This window comes from Bubalus bubalis, chromosome 1 (assembly GCF_019923935.1).
Source record: "Bubalus bubalis isolate 160015118507 breed Murrah chromosome 1, NDDB_SH_1, whole genome shotgun sequence".
In the NCBI taxonomy this organism is placed as follows: Eukaryota; Metazoa; Chordata; class Mammalia; order Artiodactyla; family Bovidae; genus Bubalus; species Bubalus bubalis.
In genome coordinates this window covers 31,876,501-31,900,080 of record NC_059157.1, presented here as the reverse complement: position 1 = coordinate 31,900,080, position 23,580 = coordinate 31,876,501, and the positions used below count along the sequence as shown (strand labels likewise).

At 38.7% G+C, this 23,580-nt stretch overlaps 1 protein-coding gene across 9 annotated transcripts in view; it reads left to right on the top strand.

Moving 5' to 3' along the window:
• TENM3 (teneurin transmembrane protein 3) overlaps positions 1-23,580 on the top strand; it is a 1,064,917-nt gene that overhangs the window by 948,754 nt on the left and 92,583 nt on the right. For all 9 annotated transcript variants that reach the window (XM_044938509.2, XM_044938511.2, XM_044938515.2 and 6 more), the window contains one exon: positions 1,278-1,463. In XM_044938509.2, coding sequence (XP_044794444.1) covers positions 1,278-1,463 — 186 coding nt within the window. The remainder of the gene's footprint in view (positions 1-1,277; positions 1,464-23,580) is intronic.

Below are 23,580 nucleotides of genomic sequence, written 5' to 3'. Positions count from 1 at the left end.
TAAAAATTCTGCAGCCCTGTGAAGTCCACTGTCTGAGAAATATTATCTGGCCAATGACTGGGGAACTCTGGGATCATGCATGTGACTACCTAAACAGGGACTGGCTATTTTTTATTTTAAAATTCATCTAGTCCATTTCCTGTTTGTTAGAAATGATCTTAGGTTTTTATTCATTATGTTTATTGTTGGGAAAAAAAACAAAACTAAACAATAGTCTTCCAATCTTAAGAAAAAAAATAGTTCATTTTATTTAACTTTATATGTAAAAAGTAAAAAATAAAATACCCTCAGAGTTCTGTCTGTCTGTCTGTCTCTCTTAACTGGATCTCGTCAAAAAAAAAACTTTTAAGAAAACTTTTTAAGAAAAAACTTAGGTCAGATGCCTGAATTCTGTTTTAATGACCTAACTTCTTGTTACCGTTTTAAAAGTCCTTTGGTGACTTGTGCTCTTTTCAGTAATTGTAGTAATTGGAAAACCTTGCTTTTCAAATGTTAGAGTTCATGGTTATATATATTATTAAACTGGTTTTCTATTATTGTTTTGCTCAGCAACTTCTGTCAGCAGTACAAATACACTGTCTAGAAAAAAAACAACAGTTTATTTTATTTAAGCAGTTTGTTTGTGTGTCAGACCCAAGCTAATATGCATACTATAATAGATTCTTTTTTTTTTTTCACTTTTTTTAATAACAGATTCTTTCTAATGAAAGTTTCTAAATATTTTAAAAATGTAAACTATAAGATTAAAAATAACTCCTTTTCAATTTTTGCTACCCTGGTGAAACCCAACTCCTGTTAAATACCTGACATACATAGACACATACAAATTTATTTCATAAATTTTATATCAATTTGATGTATATGTACATGTGTTCCTAGCTGCCAAAAACTTCCTCTGAGAAACATATAAGTGTGTGTGCACATATTTTCTTCTCATTATGAATCATATGTTCTGTTTTGTTAGTAATGTGTGTGTACACACATATATAAATATAGGAAATTGTTTATAGCATAATTATTATGTGCATTTTATCCCCGATATGGCAGAATGTAAAATTTAAAAAAGTAAAACTACGTTTATCATTCTTAGCCGCCGATACTGAAATTTACTTAGTAGGTAAAATGACTTAGTAGGTAAATACTTTCGTGCTTATGTTCAAGGATTTTGCTTTTCACTGTCACAGGTTAGAGTTGAAGACGAAGCACTGCTTATTAACTCCCCTTCTCACTCCCCTCTACTGTTCTCTCTTGACCTGCTTCCTCTGTTTTACATCTAGAAATCTGTTCCGTGGACTGTGGCTCACACGGTGTTTGCATGGGGGGGTCCTGTCGCTGTGAAGAAGGCTGGACGGGCCCAGCCTGCAATCAGAGAGCCTGCCACCCGCGTTGCGCCGAGCATGGGACGTGCAAGGATGGCAAGTGTGAATGCAGCCAGGGCTGGAACGGAGAGCACTGCACCATCGGTAGGCCCGCCCCCTGCCCCGGCCCCGCCCCCTGCCCCGAGTACCCTAACAGCTCACAAGGTGCTGCGTTTCACCTTGGAAAAACTCTTCTAATTATTGATAATTTGTCCTCCTCTTTCTTCCAAAGGAATAACTTCATTTTAAAATAAGGTCCTCATTTTCCAATTGCAATCCAGTTGTTTTTATTTTTCTAATGTTTTAAAGTTCTTATTGGAATATAATTGCTTTACAGTGTTCTGTCAGTTTCTGCTGTACAGAGAAATGAATTTGTTATAATCCAGTTCTTTTTAAAACCGCTGTATCAAGTGTGAAGTATAAGCATATTTTATTCATTGTTTTGGGGGATGGCCACCAAAATTGACTCATAGAAGGAGGATTTAATTTCTTATAAACCAACTCTTATTGAATATTCCTTTGTCTGTTACATATTGCCACTGTGGAAAAGCAGTATTTTTTACTTGAAAAAAAGATTCCCAGTATATAGCCTTTTGGACTCCCATTAGAGTCCAGAATCTCACATCTTAGCACTTGTCCATCTATTTGAGTCTCTAAAAAAGAAATTTGAGTTTTTATGACTTTATATTGTAGTACTGTGAGAAAGTAGAGTAAAATGCACAATTCTAGTTTTTCTTATATTTATATGCTTCACACTTCTTAAAATATGATGAGGTTCTGGCACATGTGTTGGTTAAATAAGACAATCAAATAGGTGTTTAAGATCAAAATGTTGGTATGTAAGTGCTATTTAGCCTGGATACAAAAGTACCCAGAATACATATACTGGTTCTATATTTTCAGGTGTTAAGTGCCTTTGCCTTTACTGTTTTAGTCACTGAAAGTAAAACATTTATTTAAAGAAAATGCAACAGAAGTTAAGTAATACATTTCTGCCTCACTTCAGTGAAAGTGTACAATATTAATTATAAATGGCATGATCCTACAAAAATTTTGTAATTTGAGAAATGGTGTTTGTCTGAAGATCAGGCCTTACAGGGTCACCTGTTAAAGGTGAGCTCCTGCCAACAACTGGGGAGCCTGTAGTCTTACTGGGGTAAACTGCCAACGTGCACGTGCAGGACCCTTGCAGAGAGCTCACCCCTAACATCCTTCCCTCATGAGGCTCTGCCCTCCTGTACGCTTTAAGGGAGGCTCCACAGGGAAGGGGCTGCCTGTTGCTCACGCGAGCCCCACTTGAGAGCTACAGCAAGGCAGAAAATAGTTGACAACCACGATTTGCATCTTTTCTGAGGATGTACAAGAGACAGTGTAGTATCCCTGTGATCAGGCAGCTCCATGCCCCAGTCCCAGAATGGGTGCACACTAGAAGCAGGGCAGGAAGAGTGTGCTTCTGATCCTGCTCCATTGTATTTTTTGACCCCACCACCCCCATCGTAAGTGAGTTGAATCTAGCTGAAGGAAAATGTTATATACTGGACTATTTGTATCCTGGGAAGTGCAACCAACACATGTATATATAGCTTGGACTATGAGGAACTGTGCTGTAAAGTTATCCACGGGCAATTTTAACTTGTCAACCAACAGCCACCAAACAAATCATTCTCTGGGTATCCTTACTGACCTTGGTAATATTATATGGTTAGTTTCCCACAGAGGACCTGTTCTTGAACAACTTTCTCCATGTCTGGGAAGAAAGGGGATTTTTGTTAGTAGCAGGTCTTTTTATTATAATTTAATGTGTCCTGCAGTGGTTAACAATTCCACTTTCTATTGTTTCATTTTGTTTTGTTGCTTTTATACTCTGTATGAGTGACAGTGTAGAAGGAAAGGATCTGATTCATTTAAAAATAAATCTTTGAAATGAACCTTTTTAAAGATGTAGAGAACCTTTAATTCATTGTTTTACTCTTTTATACTCTCAGAAGTAGTTATTCCAAATTTTTGCATACAAAGATCCAATTGCTTTTCCCTGTCTACTTCCTACCTTGTGTATATGCCCAAAGTGAAGTCTCAGGGGTCCTTTAAAAGGAGGCCTTTGTGAGCCACTGATTAAACAGCCCAGGAAACTACAGTATGTTTTCTCATTCAGAAGAGTTACTGTTCTGTTCATTTCCTCTCGATTTCAACACTTAGGCGTCTGGCTGAAAGGAGCTTTCACTTTATGAAAGAAGACTCATAAATCAGCGAGATTTTTTTTTCCTTTCTCCATATTATGTGCCATCTCATTGAATACAAACAGGGAGGTTAATTGAAAGAGAGATGGAGGAGAAATTAAACAGTTAGAAGCAAACAAAAGTTCCCAATAGAAAGCAAAGAATATTCTTCATTAGTCATCTTACTGTCTTCATAAACTCTTCATGCTTCCATAAAACCATAGGCATTTTTAGAGTAAAATAGGTTATGAATTTAGAGTATTCGCAAAACACCCAACTACCTGAAGGGATTGATTGCATTCTGATATTTTTATTAGTGTGTTCACACTTTGCTCTCATTATGAATCATGTATTCAGCAAAGTCATCCTCAGGTTTGTTGTCACAAGTCCTTCTCCTTTCTTGGGTTAGACTTTGATTAATGATGTATCCAGATAAAAAAAAATGAAACAGAAATCTACTTTTAGAAATACTATGATTAAAATGAGTATATCTCCCTTCCTCCCCTCAAAACCATTTAAGATTGTTGGACCCTTTCATAAATTAAGAGTTATATGACTGAATCACATCAAAGAAGCACCAGCAATGATTACTGGCATAGTTTACTACTCATAGCACTGGTAGAGATTCGGCTACCATCATGTCTTCCTTTGTAAGCAAACATTCCATAATTGGTCAAAAGATTATCATACTCATGTTTCTATCTTTGTTTTTCATAAGATTGGAAAGATAACTAGAGGATACAGAAATTAATCTAAAAATATTAAATATAACTACGTGGTCTGTAAGTAATAGTTGACAGAATTAGAATATTATTATAACTATTTCTATATGACAAAACTTAAAACAGTTCTGTAGTGTGAGATCTGTGAACTGGAAGATACTTGGCCTAACTCGGTAGGCTCAGTATTTGTAATGTGTTTAATTGGAACCAGAATCTGTAACTATGCAGAAGCAGCTTGGTTGGCTCTCTCTTTTCTTCTTGCTTAGGAAAGAGGCTAGTTACCCGATTGGCCTATGGTTGGAGTGAAGGGGGCGTAGAAGCAGCACAAATACCACTACAGCCTCTACTGAACAGACGTTTGGAGGCGGAATCCATAAAAGTGTCAACACTAGCTAACTATCTTGGTCAATGATAAATCCTAAGTACTGAATTTTAAGTATTATTAACCTGTGCTTTCCCCCAAGAAATATTCTTTTCAGCAATGGCTGCAAGAAATTTGCCCCTAGAGCCATTCATTTATATCTGAGAGCATTGGAGGCTGTAGATGAGACTGTGACCTGAAGGGTGAGGAGGAGGGAGATTGAATGATGCAACTGATAGTTATCCAGCGGAAGGTTGTTATGAAGGTGAGGAAGGCCCAGATCTCTGTCTGTCCATGGCAGATCCCCTACTGGATGCTGATTTCTCCACAGACACAAATGGAGAAAATGGGCTTAAATTGCTTAAAAAGTGATTAGACTTAATGAAGGTTGGAAACTTATTTAAATCCTGGAACAAGATTCCAAGCAAATTTCTGAATCTCCATTCCAATAAGCATTAACAATACCATAATTATTTAGGTGTGAAACTTTGGACATTTTGGTTTTCATCTGTTTGTTAGATAGAGGAGTGTTTTAGAAAAGTGTTTTTTAATTTCTTTGTAGTCTCTTGAACAGTATCCCATTGGGGGCTCTTGATATTCGGGAATGTATTGATAATTTCTGCTTAATTTGAAAAATTGCTAGTTTTAAGCACACGGTTCCCTTTTTATTCTCAATTTCATTTAACTTCCATTTTCATTTTTCTTGTGGCATTTGTGTGCCTCAATTACATTTCATTTGTTAATTTATGCATTTTTATCCATTAAGCAATTATCGATCAGCTCATCTGTGATAATTGAATACTATTTCTTAATGAAAGTCAGTGTAATATAATAAGAAAAGGCATGGGCTTTGAAATTTTAAAAATGATGTTTCCCAACCAATCCTGTGATTTATTCACTGACTTAACTGTTCTTAGCCTCCATTGGGTTTTGGGTTTTTTTTTGCAAATGTGAAGTGGCTATAATGGTCCTATTATATGAGATTTTGAAGCAGAGTGTCTGATGTTTAAGAGCTTTTGGAATTTGAATCTTTGCTACATCATTTGCTTGCTCTGTGACTTTGGGCAAATCATATAACTTCTCTGAGTATGTTTTCACCATGAATTTTATTTATCTCATAGGGTCGTTGAATCATATGAAATACCAGAATGTAAATCACTTATTAAAGTGCCTAGCAATGTTTACCAAACTAGAGTTTTTTATTTCACTGTTAAGTATAAATGAGTCAAAGTATAATGCAGACAACATTTTGAGTGCTAAAATTGTTTTAAAAGATAAAACAAATGGCTATCCAGCAAATTTGCTCTAATGAGTTAATACAATTTCCATTTCATTGTTATAAAGTGTGACCTAGTCTCAAACTGGATATGGCTTAAGAAGTTAATAAGTTTGTGATGGGAGTTAGGGAGGTGTTGCTTTTTTAAAATCACAGTGATGAAAGACCGAGTCTAATGTGTTATTTTTCTTCTAGTTATGTCTCAAACACAGAGCTGTTTATTGAGCTACATTGATTTTCATGTACTTTCAGGCAATTCAAATGGAAATTTAGCCTAGGGGAAATCCTAATTCCTTTAAACTACAAAAGACTGGCTATTTGTTTTTATTCTAATTCTTTAGCACTTTGGGAAACAAGATCATTAACCATCACAAAGACATGCTTTGTTTGTTCAGGCAAAACTTAGTTGTAGAGTACTCAGCACACCTCTAATAAATACCCCAGTGCTCTGGGCTTAGGGGTGCTGGAGATTAGAAATTGAAAATGAAATATACACAGCTGGGGAGTTATCTGTGAAACAGTATGGGGGTAAAGGAAAGAGCGGAACTGTACCATGTATGGGCGTGGCTTAGGCTTGGTACTCTAATTCTCATCTCAGGATAATGGTGAAAGAATAGTGTTCTAGTTGTTAAATTAGAACATTTAGGTGACAGATTTGAAAACAAAATTACCTCGCTGATAGATACTTCACTGAGATGACAAGACCAATATTCTCTGTGGCTTTTGTGAACTCTCCCAAATTGAGAATCACGTTCATAATGGCATGAAATATGGAAATTCTAAAACTATCTTTTCATATTTTAAACTATGATTTCTCCCTTAACAAGTGGTTGTAAGGACCACATTACACCAGCAAATGATTTCTCTGAGACCAGGCTTCACATCTACCAGCATCATGTTAAGAAAGGGAGACAGCAAAAGAGACACTGATGTATAGAACAGTCTTATGGACTCTGTGGGAGAGGGAGATGGTGGGAAGATTTGGGAGAATGGCATTGAAACATGTAAAATATCATGTATGAAATGAGTTGCCAGTCCAGGTTCGATGCACGATACTGGATGCTTGGGGCTGGTGCACTGGGACGACCCAGAGGGATGGAATGGGGAGGGAGGAGGGAGGAGGGTTCAGGATGGGGAACACATGTATACCTGTGGCGGATTCATTTTGATATTTGGAAAAACTAATACAGTTATGTAAAGTTTAAAAATAAAATAAAATTTAAAAAAAAAAAAAAAAGAAAGGGGTCTCTGATGGGGCCAGACATCCTTGCTGTGAAGCTGGTGAAGCTCAAGCATCAGGACCCCTCACGTGCATGGGCCCCTTCTAGGATCTTACAAGGGGACCGTGGATTTATATGGTCACATGTTGCAGATCAGTTAGGACCTTGGTCTCTTTCCACTCCCAACTTCTCCATCACACTTTTCCGTTGCATTGGAGTGACTGTGGGTACTTTGAGGATTCAGCTAAGGAGAATTTGAGCCTAGTTTCCATTTAATTGGATATTCTCCTGAGACATGAAGTCATCTCCACCTGTGATTCTTAGTGCTAGCCATTGGGAATATTCCTCCCACCCACTGACTCGCCTAGGGACATCAGAGTAACACAGTCAAAGGTTAAAGGAAGAAACAAATCTGTCCCGTGGAGCCCCGAACTACGGCCCCAAAAATAGGTGGTGGTGGTGGTGGTTGTTTAGTCACTCAGTTGTGTCTGACTCTTTGCGACCCCATGGAATGTAGCCCACCAGGCTCCTCTGTCCATGGGATTTCCCAGACAAGAATACTGGGGTGGGTAGCCATTTCCTTCTGCAGGGGGTCTTCCTGACCCAAGGATTGAGGCCTAGTCTCCTGCACTGGAAGGAGGATTCTTTACCACTGAGCCACCTGGGAAGCCCAGGGAAGTAAGTAGTAGAGCAGAAATAAGGTTTGAAATGTATGGAAACCAAAGCTCATCTATAAAAAAAAAATCCTTCCTGTCATCAGATAAGTTACAAAACGCCCAATCGAAACAGACATTTTCTCTTGTCAGCAACATGTTTGATGGTGGAACTTACACAGTTATAAACTTGCCCTAATTTTCACTTTCAATGGTTGTTTTTTGTTTTTTTGTTTTGTTTTCGCTGTGCAGCATTCCGGATCTTAGTTCCCAACCTGTACCTCCTGCAGTGGAAGCATGGTATTCCAACCACTGGACTGCCGAGAGAGTCCCCGATGATTATTTCTTTTTTGAGGAATTGATCAGGATGCTTGTATTTTTAAAGCATGAACCTATAGCATGCTGGTTCCAAGAACAACCTCTCCCCTGCAGTTTGCAGCGCACTGGTGGTGTGGGCAGAGATGCTTGGTGATCTGTCGTGTAGGGTGGAGGTGGACCATCGGGACATACCAGGTGTGGAGTTGAGGGGAGGAGATTCCCCTTGGTTGGCAGTAAAAATCCAGACAGGTTAAAAAGTGTCCTATGGAATGTGCAGAAAAGGAGACCTTAAGTTTCTTCCTGCCCTGCAGTCTCAGTGACTCTTAAGTAATTTCGTGTGACCGAGAGCCTGGCAATTCCTAAGAGAACCCTGGAAAGCCTGCTTCACAACTCACTGAGAATCACCCATGTCCTGAAAACCAGGCTGGTTTTTTCGATGTCTGTTTCTTCCTTTGAGATAACAGTCGCATCCATCGGGGGCCTCTCGCTATTATTTTCTTTCTCTGAGTCTGATTTATTCAGTTAACAGTTTTATATACAGTGCTTGATCCTCTGTAATCCCCTCAGAATTGGTTTTTTTTTTTTTTTAATGAGGTCGCTTAATCTCCTCTCTTCTGAAAAATGCAAAACTAGTTTCTCGGACCTTTCTGAATAATGAAGGTCCCATTTTGCTAGGTTGTCAGCCCTCTCTCTACATAGTTTCAGTATTTTTAAACCATCACAGAGATCGTGTTTGTCTCACTAGTCAGTGTCACCGTATTCCACTTATTTTCATTTTTTGTGAAGAAATGCTTGGATAATCAGAGACGTTATTGAAGATAATGGTCACTCGCTATCCATTCTGAAGTTTTAATTCAACTCTCCTTTAAGTGCTTTTTCTCTTCACTGTGTAAGTTGTTCTTTTCTATCGGTCTGTTTTTCTTTATTTGTACCAATTTCAGCCTCAAAGGACGTGAATGAAGCCAGGGTTCCATTTAACTGAAGCCAGCATGGCCAGCAATGTGGCAGATCTGTACTTAAAGCTAAATTAGTCATCTCATTCACTGTTCAGTAACCTTTGAGGAAGAGAGGAATTAACCAACAAAAAAAAGTTCACTGTCTTAAATTTGAAGCTTTAGTTAAGTCTGTGTTTCTGTTGTGTGTGTGTGCATGCATGCTCAGTCACTTCAGTCGTGTCCAACTCTTTGCAACCCAGTGGACTGTAGCCCACCAGGCTCCTCTGTCCATGGTATTCCCCAGGCAGGAATACTGGAGAGGATTGCCAGGCCCTCCTCCAGGGATCTTCCCGACCCATGGATTGAACCCACATCTCCTGCACTGTGGGCAGATTCTTTACCCACCGAACCACCTGGGAAGCCCTGTGCTTCCATCATATATTAGGCATAAGGTGGTATGTCTAGATTTTTTGATCACTCTGAATCTCTAATAACTTTGACAATCTGTATCTTCTAAAGCTTCAGAGTGGTTTTCAGTGTTGACTCTTCTTTCTGGGAACTGCCTTGCAACCTTAACTTTGAGCATCCTTAACATGTTAACCTCAACTCCTTAATTTGTTAACTCCCTTAACTTGTCAACCTGCCTGCACAAGTAATATCAGGTCTCAAGACCATCAGGAGAATTACACCCTCAAATCAGACAAATGCTGGGGAAAGTCTGGATTAGAATCTTCATATAACTTTGCTCCTGATTTGCTGGGTGACCATCAGTAAAATCCACAGTCCCCAGAGCCATCATGATAAATGTTCATTCATTGTTGTGACAATTTATTTCCCCCAGCATCAGTTTATTTACCCCTAAGAATAGGAGTCAGTGTACCTAACCACCCTTTGCTATGTTGCTCAGTCACTCACTCAGTCGTGTCAGAGTCTTTGTGATCCCATGGACTGCAGCATGCCAGGCTTCCCTGTCCTTCACTATCTCCCAGAGTTTACCCAAGCTCATGTCCATTGAGTCAGTGATGTTATCCAACCATCTCAGCCTCTGTCGTCCCCTTCTTCTCCTGTCTTCAGTCTTTCCCAGCATCAGGGTCTTTTCCAATGAGTCAGCTCTTCACATCAGTGGCTAAAGTAGTACACCTTCAGCTTCAGCATCAGTCCATCCAGTGAATATTCAGGACTGATTTCCTTTAGGGTTGACTGGGTTGATCTTGCTGCCCAAGGGACTCTCAAGAGTCTTCTCCAAAACCACAGTTTGAAAGCATCAGTTCTTCAGCACTCAGCTTTCCTTATGGTCCAGCTCTCACATCTGTGCATGACTACTGGAAAAACCACAGCTTTGACTAAATGGACCTTTATCAGTGAAGTAGTGTCTTTGCTTTTTAATACACTGTCTAGACTCATCAAAACTTTTCTTCCAAAGAGCAAGTGTTTTTGAATTTCATGGCTGCAGCCACCATCCGTGGTGATTTTGGAACCCAGGAAAATAAAGTCTGTCACTGTTTCCATTTTTTCCTCATCTATTTGCCATGAAATGATGGGACCGATGCCATGATCTGAGTTTTTTGAATGTTGAGCTTTAAGCCAGCTTTTTCACTCTCCTCTTTCACTTTTATCATGAAGCTCTTTAGTCCCCCATCACTTTCTGCCATTATGGTGGTGTCATCTGCATATCTGAGGTTATTGATATTTCTCCCGCAATTTTAATTCCAGCTTGAGCTTCATCCAGCCCTGCATTTCTTATGATGTACTCTGCATATAAGTTAAATAAGCAGGGTGACAATATATAGCTTTGTTGTACTCCTTTTCCAATTTGGAACCAGTCTACTGTTCCATGTCTGGTTCTAACTGTTACTTCTTGACCTGCATCCAAGTTTCTCAGGAGGACGGTAAGGTGGTCTGGTATTCCTATCTCTTGAAGAATTTTCCACAGTTTGTTATGGTAACACACACAGAGGCTTTAACATAGTCAGTGAAACAGAAGTAGATGTTTTTCTGGAATTCTTTGCTTTTTCTATGATCCAATAGATGTTGGCAATTTGATCTCTGGTTCCTCTGCCTTTTCTAAATCCAGCTTGTACATCTGGAAGTTCTCGGTTTATGTACTGTTGAAGCCTAGATTGAAGGATTTTGAGCATTATCTTTCTAGCATATGAAATGAGTGCAATTGTGCAGTAGTTTGAGCATTCTTTGGCATTGCTCTTCTTTGGGATTAGAATAAAAACCGACCTTTTCCAGTCCTGTGGCCACTGCTGAGTTTTCCAAATTTGCTGGCATATGGAGTATAGCACTTTCACAGCATCGTCTTTTAGGATTTGAAATAGCACATCTGGAATTCCATCACCTCCACTAGCTTTGTTCATAGTGATGCTTCCTGAGGCCCACTTAACTTCACACCCTTCACACCCTTTGCTATGAACCTCAGATATCTGAGTTCCACTGTTCTCTGTCTGGGGCTTCCCAGGTGGCTCAGCTGTAAATGGTCTGCCTGCCAATGCAGGAGATGTAGGAGATGCAGGTTCAATCCCTGGTTCGAGAAGATCCCCTGGAGAAGGAAATGGCAACCCACTGCAGTATTCTTGCCTGGAGAATCTCATGGACAGAGGAGCCTGGCGGGCTGCAGTCCATGAGGTCACAAAGAGTTAGACTTGACTGAGCAACTGAGCACAGGCTCCTCTGTCGGGTCCTTCTTGCTGTGTTTACCCTCAGAGGCAGCAGCCTGAAGCTGAGACTCTACTCACACGGCAGCCGTGCTGTTCAGATGTAAATCCCAGTGACAGCAGCATCGTTTTGGGAAATGTTGCATGTATTTCTACACTTTAGAAAAGGTGTTTTTAGGACTTCTAAAAGTCAACTCTGAATGTAGATAATTGTGGTTGAGTGTATCTGGATTTAACATAGATCTTTCCATTTAGATGATTTACACGTAGCCTATAAGGATGAGAGTTTTGAGTTCTTTAGAAGAAATATGCTTGACATCCTTTAGAGTCGACTGTATGATAAAGAATTCTGTCCTGTGGTGGTTATTTGTACACAAATTTTCCTCCAGTCTGTTTCCTGTGGTGTAGCTTGAGTCCCAAGAGCTGCTGTAAATTAACCTTACTCCTACTCAGCTTACTGTGAGGCCCTCAGGCTTTAGAGGTAGTGTGTGTTCGGGGAAAAAAAAAATGGAGGGTTAAATCCATTGCTCTTTTTCTCTAATAAGAGCAGTAGAAGAAAATAGTGATTATTTGTACTGTATTATGATCACTTAGGTGTCATTGAAATAACCTGACAGACCGTGAAATACACCTTGACAAACCAGTTCCCTCCTTTCTTACCGTTTTGTGTTTATTCCCACTATGAACTTAGAGGTTTTTCCAGCTAGTTTTTTTAAGTCTCTCAAAATAAGTTATTGTGTAAGTGCTCTGTGTCTTAGGGAAACAATTTATAAATTATAATTTTTATCGCAAAGAAGATGTTTAATCTGTTCATTTGAATTAAAATGTTGTATGCTATAGTTTTAAAAGTTTATGAAGAGATAAGATATCAGGATAAAAACCACTTAAGTAGCACATCAAATGTATATCATAATGTTTTATTATGCCATTGTGTTCCTTCACTAATATACTAAAGCATCTTTTTTGGTTTGGAACACTGTGTCAATTTGCATCTTTTAAAAATCATCTAATACCTTAATTCCCACCACATCTAGAGTAGAGGAAGCTTGAAAGCACCATTGACTGGATATACCCTTTAACCAGAAATAAAGATGAAAGATGCTCCTTTAAATTCTTCATCAGAAGCTTTTATTGAGAAGTTTAGTTCCAAGGCATTTGGGAGTGAAACCAAGTGCAAAATAATATGTTATCAGTTGATATTTTCATAGTATTCATGAGGAAGAGAAAGATTACAGTAGAGCCAGATTATGAACATGTCCCCATCTTCAGTAAACTGAAGACAGATAACCATAGACTACCAGTCACCTAATGAAGTGTTCGTGTAAATTTTAAGTAATTCTCGTTATCTACAAAAATTCTATTGCCTTAATGGAGTAAACAAAAAACCAGAACTTTGCATTTAGTGTCATGTAAGGGTGGAAACATTAAGCCCACAATTTTAAGGGACGTGATTATTTCTTCCTGCAATGATACCTCAGTGTCCTTTGAATGATGGAATTTCTCTCTGTCGTTTCTTGAATGTGACAAATTGAAAATAGCCTCTTTTCGTCTTGAAACCATTCCTTTTCCACCTACCTGGTTTTCAAATACAAGTTCAGTTACGGTGTTAGTCGGTGCAAAAGCCATGGCCTTTCTCCCTTTTCATATTTAACGTATTATTTTCACAGATTACCGTGTGACTCGAGCCAGTTTTTTTCTATTGCTCTTCTTCATGATGGGTTCATTGACCCTCTCTTCTTTGAGTACTCTTTAGTGGTGCTGGAAAACAGCTGCCTGAAATATGGCTATTATTTCTGGGGTTTAACAGACATGTGCCTTGGATAAATTAAGGAGCAGTCAGAGGAGGTCCATAAATATGAATACTTTGCCAGCTGCTTTTCCATTAAACGCTGTTGGTTGAATGAAATTAGTAAATAATTATGTTGGTGGGGAATCTGTTATATCCAAATGGAATATAATGTCTTCCTTTAAAACAGAGCTTAATTTTTTTCCTATACACCAAATTAGTTTTTAGGGTAATCTCCATTGCAAATGGGCCGATTTGCATTAAAACTATGCCTCCTTGTTCTGATTTGTCAACACCTCTTTTTTTAAAAAGTCTGTAACATTAAGCATGGGTGGGTAAGACCATCTGCTTCTGGAGCTTGCCTGTAGCTCCATGACTTAACACACGAGACAGGTTACAGCTGTTTAATTGTTATGAAGCTGAATGATTATCATTCTATCCAAAATTAATATTTATATATGTATGCACAGAAAAGCATGCGGTTAAACATAAGTGATCTAATTGTGAATTAATGGCGTTAGGTATTCATTAATTAGTCCCCACATGAACAATGAAGTGTAAAATAATGCTTTTCACATACACTTCCGCTCTTGGCTTTTAAGATGAGTCCCCAGTAGTGATTATTATGCATGCGAGAAACCCACTCCAAATACATTGGCATATGCAGGGGAAAAAACTCACCATACATAAAAAAAAAAAAATCATAAAAAGCAAAGAGATAACTCTCCATGTGGTTACTGCACATACCCTAACTCTTTCTTGCCGCCAAAAGCTTTATTCTCTGATCTGTGACCAGTGTAGGTTCAAGCCACATAGTAAAAGTCTAGACGGGCCATTTCAATTGGGTGTACCAGCATAGCGCCCATGATAACGACCACAAGCTATTGGGAATGCTTTTCTCAGCCAAGTGACAGTGAATTTCCTCCTGTTTGTAGGAATGGTGATACACAGACTCAGATCATTCTGTTAGCCAGGTATAGTCTGTCAGGCCTGCTCAGTACATCCCATAATGAAGAACAGAATGAAAATTTTTCAGCAAAATTGTAGTCTGGGGATTGTGATATGCATGTAAAATAGAATATCTAGATGTCTTACTTCCCAAGTAGTTACTGTAAAAGTGACTTGCATTTCCGAATTTATGAGCAGATTATACGAAGATTTATAGCCCTGTAGAAAATATTAATGTACGTTGCTCAAGTCACTAATGAGGGAACACAAAATATTATAAGGACAAGTGGTGATGTGTTCTTTATTCCAAAAAGCTGATTTGGAATTTGGCTAGGAACTGTGCATCTGTACCATCTGAGGGTTATGTGAGACAATAAGAAAACTTGTTAATATAAAAGTAGGGTTGTCTGCACTTTGGGATCTAGCCTGTTCATATGGAGGATGGTCCCATTAAAGGGAGTATGTCATGAGGAGGTGGAACATGCAGCAGCCGATCCGATCCTGACATTATTGGGGCAGAGTAGACTTCTTGGTTTATGAAAATAGATCATTGGCGGTCCTGAGGTGCTTTGCTTAAAGTCAGGTTCCTTTCTTTCTGGTGTCTCTTAAAAGATACCAGTCACTTCGTAATTTTGTCCTTTTTATATTCTTTAGTTAAAAGATTGACTAATAGTACCTATTATGTATCAAGTGTTTACTGTGTGCTAAGGCACAGTGTCGGAGAAGGCAATGGCACCCCGAACTCCAGTACTCTTGCCTGGAAAATCCCATGGACGGAGGAGCCTGGAGGGCTGCAGTCCATGGGGTCGCTAAGAGTCGGACACGACTGAGCGACCTCACTTTCGCTTTTCACCTTCATGCATTGGAGAAGGAAATGGCAACCCACTCCAGTGTTCTTGCCTGGAGAATCCCAGGGACAGGGGAGCCTGGTGGGCTGCCGTCTATGGGGTAGCACAGAGTCGGACGCGACTGAAGCGACTTAGCAGTAGCAGCAGCAATAAGGCACAGTGTAAAGTTCTCAGTGTACATTATCTTATCTTATTAAGTAGAAGCTATTCAAATCTCCATGGACAAAACCCAGGCTCAGAGAGGTTCTAAAACTTTTCTGTGGATGCGCAGCTAGTAAGTAATAGAACCAGAACCCAAATCCACACGAACCATTCCCAAGCCCATCCTCTTAAGCACTAGACTATGCTGTCTCCTAAATTACTGTTTGTTTTACCTTGTATGTTATATAGCAGAATAGGTGAAAGTGAACTTTTTTTTGTGATAAAGATACATTATTATCTATGTACCTATCACATAAGATTGAATTGTCATAGAAACAGATGCAGTGATAACAATGTCAGTAATGTGTTAATAATAAAATGTCACTTTCTATTCAGAAAATTATAACTGGTAATAGGATCCATAGCTTGCCAAAATAAAAATAACAATCCCTGCAACAAAAAAAAACACTTTAGGTAAAATCAATTTATACTGTAGAGGATTTAAGAAAGTTGTAAACTATTTACTGAAAACACAACACTCTTCCTTTTTTTAAGGTTTTAGTATTTTTAAGTTTTTATTGAATTTGTTACAGTATTGCGTCTGTTTTATGTTTTGGAGTAGCTCCCTGACTGGGGAGCGAGGCCCCTTCATTGGAAGGCAGTCTCAACCAGAGGACCACCAGGGAACTCCCTCTACACACTTCCTTTTAAAAGTTAAATTTATTTCCTATTTTTCAGTAGACTGAATACTATGGATAGACTTTGACCACTGAAAAACACTCATACAGAGTGAATAGATGACTTGTGTAACCAGTATCAGCTCATGAAAAAGGTCTCAGAAAAGTTTAATACCCAAAGTACAAGTGGTAAAATCTGTGCACACTCTGTCACAGCTACAGATGAAGAAAAAATACGCTCCCTGTAAATCACATTTGAAAAGAGCCATTTATCCACAGTTTTCTCCAAATAAGTTTGTTTATCTTCAGCAAATTAAACGGATTATCCAGCTTTGTTTTTTTCCTGACATAGTTTTAAAAATTGACAAGAGAAAGACCTAGTTATTTTACATACTCATTTACACTTTATTCTATAAATTTTCTTAAATATTAAATATTATAGTAGGCAAAAGTAATAATGGTAGATAAGAAATTAAAACTCATTGATATTGACCAAATCAGTAGATGATTTTCGTGGTTTTCCTGCCACAAGACTTGGAACTACCAGCAAGACATCACTTTGGTAATTACAGTAAGAGCTTCCCTGGTGGCTGAGATGGTAAAGAACAGCAAAAGAGACACAGATGTATAGAACAGTCTTTTGGACTCTATGGGAGAGGGAGCGGGGGATGATTTGGGAGAATGGCACTGAAGCATGTATAATATCATATAAGAAACGAATCGCCAGTCCAGGTTCGATGCAGGATACAGGATGCTTGGGGCTGGTGCACTGGGATGACCCAGAAGGATGGTATGGGAAGGGAGGTGGGAGGGGGGTTCAGGATGGGGAACACGTGTACACCCGTGGCGGATGCATCTTGATATATGGCAAAACCAATACAATATTGTAAAGTAATTAGCCTCCAATTAAAATAAATAAATTTAAATTAAAAGAAAAAAAAGAATCTACCTGCAATGCAGGAGATGCAAGTTTGATCCCTGGGTTGGTAAGATCCTCTGGAGAAGGAAATGGCAACGCACTCCAGTATTCTTGCCTGGAGAATCCCATGGACAGAGGAGCCTGGTGGGCTACAGCCCATGGGGTAACAAAGAGGCACAGAGTGACTAACACCTGGTAATTGCAATAACCAAGTTAATTGTGTCAGGATGTTCGAGATCCAAATATTTATTTAGTGTACAATACATTTGTATTCTAATTTTCATATATTAACATGAAGAACTTCTCTGCATAGCTTAGTTTCCAAATCAAGGTACTAAAATATACCTGATTTTTTTAAATCTAGGAAATCATAAGGAAATGTGGGTTTGCTTATTTCATTCACTGAAGTCAAACAAGGAGTAAAAATCTGAAGGAGACATGTGTTACTCCATGTTTATGTATGTGGTCCAGTAGATGAAATCATGCCATGTGTAAAGACTGCACCAGAAATCCCGAATCACACGCCAAGCAGCAGTCATGTCTCTCGTAGTCGGTGCGGTGCCAGCATGAGCGGCGCTGTCTGTGCTGTGCCTGCTTCTCTGTGACTTCCGTTGTGTAGATGTACTCTACGGTAAGACATGAAGCTCTAAACTGAAGGAAGATACCAAATAGTATTCTCCCCGTTGTCTGTACAAAATTCTGCAGCTTGTCTTGGCACTTTTTCAGCAGTGCTGACTTGAAAATTTTGGTTTATCTCAAAGCACCTTTTCCATAGAATCTAGATTTTTTTTTTTCCTGGGCAGACTTAAATCAGGAAAAATATCATTTCACTTTCTTGGAATGTCTTGGCATAAATAGTGTTCCTAACTGAAGAACGGTATTTTGCTTAGGTAGGTGCGTGCAAGAAGCAGTGTATTGTACAGGTAATTGTTTCACCAAGTTTCCAATCTATAAAAAGAATGAAATATGCAAACTTTCAAAGACAATTTACTTAAAGCAGGTTTTCAGAAATATGCGGCCAATTTTAGAGGAGCAAAAGCTCTTTCAAGAACACGTGCACATGTGTGTGTGCTCACATGTATGTGCTCACACACGCACAAACTGTTTTTCTCTACTGGCACAACCTAGTTGTTGAAACTCACTTGCTAGTTGTTAAAATTCAAACTAATTGATGCTCCTAAATAGAATAAAGTATTTGCAATGTTTTATCGCAATCTTAGAATGAGAGTTCAATGGTGAGGGAACACGTGTTTTTAAGGAGCCTGAGTAAATTGTTTTGCAGTGTTTAAAATTATGTCAGTGTTGTAATTCTTTATGACGGGGTAATCAGTAATAAAAGAGTGCCGTGGGTACCAATTAAGGAACATCAAATCAATGGGTATGCAGGTTGCACGCTGATTTAAACAGTTGCTGATTGGAATAAATGGATTTAATATGTACTTATTTGCAAACTGTAGCTTTTCTGGCATCCTACAGAAACTGGTATATGAGTAATCTAAAAGAATGATACCTACATACAACTTTTAATGACATACTAATGTGAATTACTTTTTAAGACTGTATTTTTTAAGTATTACAAAACACACAATGCTAAATAAACATCTGTCCTTGACTCCGAGGCCTTTGCAGTATTCACCATAGTAAAGGATATGTCTGTGTTTTATTATGGATTCATCGATTGAATTACCCTCTTTCAGAGATGGGCTCCTAAGACTTTAGTGTTGTAATTAAGCTGAGAAATAGTTCCAGCATTCTAGATTCTGTGTTCTTTCCCTATACCTAGGCTATCCACAGGAGTGAATTCAATAGCCCAGTGAAAATACTATCTTGTTTAATATGCTCCAACTGGGCACATGGTTGACAGCAGAAACACTGAATGGATCATAACTACACACATCAGCAACAAATACAAATACACACACTCTGTGTATTTTTCCCTTGTGAACTGCCTAATAGAGATATATCAGCAACTTGGTTTCCCTTTGTTTCTTCCCTGTGTTTTGAAGAATCAGTTTGATGGTGAGGGGAAAACAAAGTCGGAATCAATCTTATTCCAGGAAGACCTCCAGATATCCCAGTTCCCCCACAAACAGGCACGTACACTCCGCTGACGTCTTTTTTAAAAGAGCAGTCTTCTTTGCAGCTATCACTCAGCTGCTTTTTTTTTATACAGCAGGCATCCACCGAACTGCTTCTGTTCTTTAATTTTTCAAACTCATTTGTTTTCATTTTCCCTGGTTTATCTCTCAGTTTTAATAACCTGCCAGTCGGTTGCCCAAACTTGGGATTTTTAGAACAGGTTATAACAGTTCTCATTATAAAGGTGTCTTAACTACATAAAGTACCCTCACGTATGAGACTATGTTCACAAATGAACATTTCAAGTTGTTTGGATTTTAATCTAACTTGCCCATTTCTCCTTTTGATTGTCGATGTTGAATTGAGGATTTCCACATTTTTTTCGTCTTATTTGTTCATTCAAGTGAGTTCACTGATAATCCAAAAACAGATGTGCTTATGGTCTGCCTTACCCAGGTACACGGTTCTCCGTATGCCGAGTTCTACATAGAGCTTCTTTGTTAAGTGTTATGGACTTGGAAATTTTGGCCACTTGCTAGCATTTTGACCTGGAGGAAGTTATTTAATTTCCCGTGTCTCAGTTTCCTCATTTGAGAAATAGGGAAGATAATAAAGAGGTGGTGAAAATTAAATGAGCCAATTCGTGTTAAATGCTTAGCATAGTTTTCAGCACATAGGAACAGTCAGCCAAGGCTAGTGATTGTGAATAGTGCTGTACACAATTAGGATGGATGGATTGGGCAAGGGGAGAGGAGCAGATGGATGAAGGAGAGGGGAAGGATGTAAAATGAGATATTGTTCACATATGCTTCTTTCACAAAAGGTAGTCTTTGTATTATTCAGAGAATTTCTTCAAAAGCTGCAGACACATGTAGGACAGAGTAGGAATACCATAATAAGGACATTTAATCATTTTACTCAGCGGATATTAAGAATCCCTTATGAGCAATGGGAGTACAGTGATTAGCATGGCCATAGAGTTTGTATTTCTAATGGGAAAGGTTTACAGATCAGTTCGCATATGTCTATGTATCATTAAAGCCTTATGATTTCCTGGACTGTCTTAACTGACATGAATTGATCTCTGGATATTTTCTCTTCTCCTTTTACATTTAGCCTGCTGTTTGTACTCCTAGACTTCATCCATGAGACATTCGAAGGGGAGATTAGAACAATCAGTTAGCTAGAGGAAATGGAGGGAGGAGGTCTGCCCATGATTTTTTATATTTTTGCGAGGGGCCACACCATGCAGCGTGTAAGATCTTACTTCCCCAACCAAGGATCGAACCCACGCTCCCTCATGGGAAGCACAGAGTCTTAACCACTGGACTACCAGGGAAGTCCACATAATTTTGACAGATAAGCAAATGGGGCAACAACATGTAGGCAGAATTTCTTAAAAGGTGCTGTTCTTCCTTACTCTCCATGTTGGGAATGCAAAATGGTACAAGACTGAGAGCAGGCTTCTTCCCAGGGGTCTGTGGAATCCATGTCCTTTGCTAAGTGGTACAGACAAGAGCAAATCATTTTGTGTTCAACCCCACCCCACCTCCCCAAAAGTAAAGGGAGAAATATGGTAAACAGGGACCTTGAAAAGAGAAAGCATTCTTTTTAAAAAGAAGCGCCTCAAGGGGAGTGTGTGATGGGGATACAGTGCTAATCATTTGATTTGGTGATGCTGGAGGTTTATGAGCTAATCGTATAATAACAATTCTTTTGCTGAGCCACACCTTTCTCCAAAGTCTCAGATTTCACTGAGCCCTTGCCCACCTGTACCAGTAAGTAGACAAGGACTTCCCATGCATGGGTTTGAAACCAGAGCAGTGGTTTCATTTGTTATATTCTGGGATGACTGTGTATCCAAATGGATTTTGAAAGAGAGACAGTTTAGACCATGATGAGCCAAGGCATCTGGAGATCAAGGGCTCCATTTTTAAATGTCCAGCACTCACCTGCATTCTTCCCTGGTGGCTCAGATGGTAAAGACTCTGCCTGCAATGCGATGCAGGAGACCTGAGTTTGATCCCTGGGTCAGGAGAAGGGAATAGCTACCCATTCCAGTATTCTTGCCTGGAGAAGTCCATGGACAGAGGATCCTGGCAGGCTACAGTCCATGGGGTCACAAAGAGTCAGACACGACTAAGCAACTAACACTTTCACTTTCACCTGTTTTGTGCACTTTGCCAAGTAAGCCACATAGATGTCAAAAACGTGGGAGTACCACCCTGTGACTTTGGGAAACAATTATCTGCTGAGATTCACGTGAGGTCAGGAAAGATTGCACAGTACTTCTGAGCTTCTTTCATCCATTTCTTCTACTGAAGAAAAAATTTTTGTTAGTTTATAAATGTCTAAGACTGCAGGGAGATCAAACCAGTCAATCCTAAAGGAAATCAATCCTGAATATTCATTGGAAGGACTGATGCTGAAGCTGAAGCTCTAATACTTTGGCCACCTGATGCAAAGAGCCAACTCATTAGAAAAGACTCTGATGCTAGGAAAGATTGAAGCCAGGAGGAGAAGGGGATGACAGAGGATGAGATGGCTGGATGGCATCACGGACTCAATGGACATGAGTTTGAGTAAACTCTGGGAGTTGGTGATGGACAGGGAGGCCTGGTGTGCTGAGGTCCATGAGGTCGCAAAGAGTCAGACACGACTGAGTGACTGAACTGAAATGTCTAAGAAGAGGCATTGAGACAGTGGTTAAGAGCACCTTGCAGAGCCAGGCAGCCTGGCCGGCTAGCCTGTGACCTCACACAGACTGCTCACTCTTCCTTTCTTCATCTGTATTTACTGTATCAGCTGTATTTACATCCTAGGGTTGTGGTGGAGATTGAATGAGAGAATGATGAAGTGCTTAGAGCTAGAAATTCGGGCATCATTAATACATCAGCCAGGTGTTCATAATTTGCCAGTTATGAGACCAGGGCTCCAGAAATGCTCAAGTCATAAGCAGCACTTTGTGAGCACTTGTGCATTTTTTCAGGGGGCAGGGAGAGAAACCAGAGATTATGGAGAATCCGTAACTCCCAGCACTTTTCTCAGAGAACTGAGACCGTGAAAAGATTAAAAACCACTGTCTTATGGAAAATACGGTAATACTCATCCACTTATGCCCCATTTGGTCTTCTTAAAAGATAAATATAAATAACCTAAACCTGCAGAAGAATCCAAAAGATCCAAACACAGTATGCTTAGAAAATGCAGATTTTGGATCTAATGTGTCCTGCATTAATAAATGATGTGAAATGTTAAAAAAAAAAAAAGATAAATAATCAAAACTCGAGGGAAAGTGTTTTATGAATACAACATTTTACCAGGGAACAGTTTTTTTCCAAGGGCTCCATTTTATATGTCAAGCACTCATATTTATAAATAGTTTTCTTCTATAAAACAAATTTAAAACTTCTTAGTAGATCTAACAGGAACAACTTTCCTTCAGTGTCAGAATATACTTACTCATTTTCAAAGTGATTTTTTTTTTGCAACTTAATGTGCAGTTCAGCAATTATTAGGTGTATTAATTTTTAAATATACTGTATTATTTTTTATGATTATTGTTCCTAATGGCTTTTTACAACATGCCTGCATTTTTCTGATAATTTCCTGTATTGACTTATATAATGATGTTTTCATTGTTGCAATTATTACTTTTAATAATTCTTTGAACCTCATATATGGACATCTTCTTTTAACTTCATTATTTAGAGCCAGGCTCTTGTGGTATTGTTGGAAATTTTACTTTTCAAGGCCAAAATGTAGAAAGTGGTTGTTATTTTTTTACCTCCTTCCTCTCTTAGTTTTAAGCTATCAGCCTAACAACTATTCCCTATGATATAAAATGCAAACGACAAATTTTGGTATTTTTTCCTCAGTGCAGATATTTTTCTTATGGTCAGTTTGTAAAATGTGTCTTAAACATTTTTAATATTTAAGTCTTCGTGTAAAATTTGACCTGCTGTGTACTTTAAATGTGTTTTCTAATTTCAGCTCCACTTTTGACATTCTCTTGGTCCAATAACAAACCTTCCTTTACCTGTAATTCCTTGTTTTGCATAATTGATTGTTTGCAAAAGTAATAGGATTGGCTGGATTCTGATTTATTCTTCCTTTAGAACTTCTAATCCAGATCAGGATTAATTCCTTATTGTTGTGTGTTAATTGAAGTGGACCTGATGTAAAAGCCAAAAGCTTATTCTCCAACTCTGATAAGTGATACTAATAATTCCCTAGAACCTGGCTGAACCAGAAACTCCAGAATGTTTTAAGGCACTTTGTTTATCCTCCATATCAAATGAGCACTCATGGGACTCTACTGGATTATATAATGCTTGGAAGGAATTATTAAGAAATTATATGAATGATGTTATATAGTAATACAGTTTTATTTTAATGCTTGAAAAACAATTATTTTATGAAATTATAATTGCAGGTTAGTGCCTGACACTGTTTCCCGAACC